The sequence below is a fragment of the Coenobita brevimanus genome, chromosome 106 (assembly GCF_032717465.1).
Source record: "Coenobita brevimanus isolate Jiangsu-jjx chromosome 106, ASM3271746v2, whole genome shotgun sequence".
NCBI lineage: Eukaryota > Metazoa > Arthropoda > Malacostraca > Decapoda > Coenobitidae > Coenobita > Coenobita brevimanus.
The window spans coordinates 187,501-192,500 of record NC_137059.1 but is presented as its reverse complement, the minus strand read 5'-3'; the positions used below and the strand labels follow the sequence as shown (position 1 = coordinate 192,500).

General features: G+C 49.6%; 1 protein-coding gene across 1 annotated transcript in view; it reads left to right on the top strand.

Moving 5' to 3' along the window:
* Window positions 1–3,627: 3,627 nt before the first annotated feature.
* LOC145416455 (uncharacterized) overlaps window positions 3,628–5,000 on the top strand; it is an 88,223-nt gene continuing 86,850 nt past the window's right edge. The window contains exon 1 of the mRNA XM_080285412.1: window positions 3,628–3,753. Within this exon, the coding sequence (XP_080141538.1) occupies window positions 3,628–3,753 (126 nt within the window). The remainder of the gene's footprint in view (window positions 3,754–5,000) is intronic.

Below are 5,000 nucleotides of genomic sequence, written 5' to 3'. Positions count from 1 at the left end.
TGGAGTGTATTGGTGTTGCGATGAGGTGATGCTTTGGGCAGGTGGAGAGGATGGAGGATGACAACTGGCTATGGAGGGTGAGAGGTGTAGATGCAGAACTGAGAGGAAATATGGAACTGTAGTGCATTGGTGTTGTGATGAGGAGAGGTAGACTGAGATGCTTTGGGCAGGTGGGGAGGATGGTGGATGAAAACTGGGCTGTGGAGGGTGAGAGGTGTGAATGAAGAGCTGAGAGGAAGGATGGGACTGGAATGTATTGATGTTGTGGTGAGGAGGGGTAGATTGAGATGGTTTTGTGGAGAGGATGGAGGATAACTGGGTGCGGAATGTGAGAAATGTGAACGTCGGGGGTAGGCTTGCGAGAGGCAGACCGAAAAAAAACCTGGGATGAGGTCATAGAGTGTGACCTCAGGGATAAGGGACTGAACAGGGAGGCTGCCAGAGATGGAGCAGCGTGGAGAGCCGCTATTAGGTGACCAAGGCCGACGGATACAAGCAGGTTGGAGCCTTGATAAACGATACTTACGTATGAACGATTCTCGCTCAAATTCGTGTGGTATTTTGTAGTAGTTGTGGTGGTGGTAGTAGTAGTGGTAGTTGTTGTTGTTAAACTCGGTGTGTCAGTCCAAGCACACCCGTCGACCACAGGTAAGCCACTGGTTCTGTGGGGCCGTCCTACAGGTGCAGTACATACACCATGTAGGGATCCGCGCCCCCTTGTGGCAGACAGCAGTTAGATATGAGGAGGTTTGGCTCCTGGATGGACGCCGCAGCAGCCTCACTCATCTTTGAATATAATCGTGTAGTTATAACTGGAATCGAATAATAGAACTGTACAGAGCATGGGAGGGTTAAGAGAAGTGCGTGGTTATTGAGTGAAGTGATAATTGAAATGGTAATGAGGTAATGGGTGGGAGGAGGTGAGGCAATTATGAGGTAGGATTGAGGCAAGGGGTAGGCAGAGGCGAGGCAGTGAAATAAGTGAGGCAGAAGGGTGGATAATCAGGACTTAGGCAGGTGAGTGAACAGAGGGACTAGAAAATGAGGTAGGGGTGAGGCAGGGTGAGGCAGGGTTGTGGGCGAGGCATGGTGGGTGAGGTAGGATGGTGGGTGAGGCAGGGTGGTGGGTGAGGCATGGTGAGTGAAGTAGGGTGAGGAAGGCAAGGTGGTGGGTGAGGCAGGTTTAAGAGGTACAGCGAGGCAGGTTTATGGGAAAGGCAGGTTTAGGCAGAAGAGTCAGGCAGGCTGATGATAAGGGAAGCTAAGAGAGAGAGAGAGAGAGAGAGAGAGAGAGAGAGAGAGAGAGAGTCAGGAAGCAGGTCTGGCAGGGAACAGAGGGAGGGGAGGCGGAAGAGGAAGGAAGAAACAGAAGACAGGAAGACAAAAATATATGCATGAATGTGGAGGCAAACTTGTGGAGAGAATGGGGAGAAGAGGACGGAAATGGAGAGAAGAGGAGGAGGAGGAGGGAGAGAGGAGGAGAAGGAGGAGGAGGGAGAGAAAATGAGAGATGAAGAGATAGCTAATAGACAGGAAGACAGAATTGGACAGAAAATGTTATCCTGCCTACCCCACCGATTTCCTGCCTCGCCGTTTACCTGCCTCACCCTCCCGTCTGCCATCCTGCCTAACTCCTGCCTCAATTTTCTGCCTGCCTTGTCCCCTGCCTCACCCCTGCCTGCCTACCCTCCCTGCTTGGCTAATTCTGGAGTCGCAGGATACCTCTCACTGCCTCCTTGCCCTCCTGATTGCTTCATTTCTCTGCCTGACTCTATCCTGCCTCACTCCTGCCTCTCCTTCCTGCCTAACTCTCTTTCTGCCTCACTCCTGCTTGCCTCCCTTCCCTGCCTGGCAAGTAGTAGAATCGTAGAATATCTCTTCTCCCTTACACACATGCTGCCTACACTTGCGTTATTTCTCTGCCTTACTCCTTCTGATGCCTCACCTATCTGCTGCCTAACCCTGCTTTACCACCTGTCTCACCCTCCTGCCTTACCTACATGCCACCTAACCCTGTCTTACCCCTGCCTCACCCTCTTGCCTTACCTATATGTTACCTAACCCTGCCTTACCCCTACTCGCCCTTCTGCCTTACCTATATGTTACCTAATCCTACCTTACCCCTGCCTTACCCTTCTGCCTTACTTAAATGCTACCTAACCCTGCCTTTCCCCTTGCCTCACCATCCTGCCTTAGCCATGAGCTGTTTAACCTTGCCTGTCATTCTGCTTCTCACCTCAGTTTAATTTTTCGACTCAAATCCCTGCCTTATCCCCTGGCTCGCCCACGTCAGTCCTTTTCATCTGCCTCACCTTTATGCCTCACCTCTTGGCTTGCCTCTGCCTCACCTCTTGGCTTGCCTCTGCCTCACCCTGCCTTACTCTGCCTCACCGTCTTCCTGCCTTACCTGTCCCTGCCTTACCCTGCCCCACCCTAGTGCTTTATCTTTCTACCTAAATCTTGCCTCACCTCCTTCCATACCTTGCCTCACCGTGCCTAACCCTGCCTCACCCCTGCCTCACCCTGCCTCACCTTGTCTCACCCTGCCTAGCCCATCTGCCTGACAAACTTCCCTATGCCCCACCCACACACTTCACTAACTTTCCTGTCTGCCTTTCTCTCTCTCCCTCTCTCTCTCTCTCTCTCTCTCTCTCTTAATATGAAAGATTAATGCTTAGAGAAATAACAGTGTGTGGCAAATGAACATGGGGGACACCTGTAATCTGGTGTATGGATGATATTAATTATTTAATTTGGTTTTCCTGCCTCTCTTCATCTTCTGTCAAAAGAATATTAGGTAGGCGGTGATGTGGTGGTAAATACTGACATAGATATAGATGGTGGGCGTTATGGCAGTGAAGCATGGAAGTGGAGTATGGTGGGTACTATGGCAGTGAAGTATGGTGGGTACTATGGCAGTGGAGTATGGTGGGTACTATGGCAGTGAAGTATGGTGGGTACTATGGCAGTGAAGTATGGTGGGTACTATGGCAGTGAAGTATGGTGGGTACTATGGCAGTGAAGTATGGTGGGTACTATGGCAGTGAAGTATGGTGGGTACTATGGCAGTGAAGTATGGTGGGTACTCTGGCAGGGAAGGATGGTGGGTACTATGGCAGTGAAGTATGGTGGGTACTATGGCAGTGAAGCATGGTGGGTACTATGGCAGTGAAGTATGGTGGGTACTATGGCAGTGAAGTATGGTGGGTACTATGGCAGTGAAGTATGGTGGGTACTATGGCAGTAAGTGATACTGGGATGGTGGTGTGTGCAGCGGTCCGTTCTGGCTCTGATGGACACCAGTGCATTGCGGTGACCAATAGCTCGGTGGAAGGGCCAGGCTCAGGGGAAGCACGCGTTTATGGCGTGGGTTAACTGACTAATTCTTTTTCCGAACTGTGTGTGTCGGTGAATTTGAAGACCTGCGATGGCCAGAAGGTTCAGCTGGTGAGAGCTTCGTTGAAGTCGGTGAAGTTACAGCCGAGGATGATTGTTGTTGCCGTTTTCTGAACTTTTTATCGTTTGTTTCGTGGTGTAATGTTGAGAGAGGAGGACCAGACTAGAGAGGAGTAGTACAGACGTGTAAGGCCCTGGGCTGGGACACGCAATTTCTTCCGTGTGCGTAGTATGAGTGGTATGCAGGAAGCAGCAGCGACGGTGGAGTTGGTGTGGGTGTCCCAGGGAAGTTTGTGGTCAGTGAGGATGTCCAGTAGTTTGGTGGTGTGCACCAGTTCTGGGGTGTGGTGTCCGAGTGTAAGTGTTGGGGGCGGAGTAGGTGCTATGGCTAAGTCAGAATGCACTTTTAATTAACGCTGCTGTTAATGGTAATGTGGTTGTCACGCGTCCGGGCCTGAAGAGTGACAAGGTTGTTTTGAAGGAGAGTGTCGTCTGGTGCAATATAGTCAGTGGCTATAGCTTTGGTGGAGTCACTGACGTACTTCCAGCGTTGTTGTGTCTTGTAGGGCGTCACTGACAACACTGAGGCAGCATAATGGTCCCATTCGTGCGCCCTGACGGACACCACAAGGGAGGGTTTGAAAGATGGAGATGGCACCCCAGAATCGTACGGCGTGTTGGCGATCGTTCAGGAAATCTGCCAGCCAGGAGACGAGCCATTAATGTACAGCTTTGGTGATGATGTGTGTGTGATCTACCAGGTCAAAGGCTTTGGTAAAGTCATCGAAAGTTGCTGCAACTGCTGTTTTGCATTTTTCAAAAATTTTATGCATAAAATCAAGACAACCAGTGTGGTAGTGAGTGATAGATGATGATCCTACATTACCGTACTGGTGTATGTCAGTGTTATGTGATATGTCTGAGTAGGTCCAGTCTGCAGCAAAGCTTTCGCAGATCAGGCCTGGGGTAGATGTAATGGCAATGGGTCGTAGGTCATTGAGGGAGCTTGGGTTGGGGGATTTAGGAACTGGAGGTTAATGTAGGATGATTTCCACACGTCAAGGCACTTTGACTGTTGGCAAGAAGCAGTGATGATAGACGGTTTAGCGAGTTCAGTAAAAAATTCATTACAGAGGTGAATTAGTAAGTCTAGGGGTGTGGGAGAGAGTTTAAGTTTCAAAATCTGAAGGCGTGAGACGACATAGTATTCGAAAACAGTTGTGTGCAATTTGTGGGACAGAGAGGCATGGTGGAAGAAGGCTGTACTTAGGCTCAGGTTATTGTAGGCATATGAGGGCTATGTATGTATGTATATATGTATGTATATATGCATGTATGTGTCTGCTGTAGATTTTTCAGTACAAATTATTCATTTTTTTCTTACGCAACTGTTCACTGGACCACGAAAAAACTAGAAATCATGAGAGGGCCGGCACAAATTATTCATATTATTATTCACTGCAGGTGGTCTGAAATGTATGATGCAGTGCGTGTGCTCCTGGGGCTGAAGCAGTGTTTGTGATGAATGTATGAATGACTGTGAATAATGAATGGGTTAAAGGGAATGTATGCGGCAGTGTGGCGTGGACGGGTGCAAGGGTGAT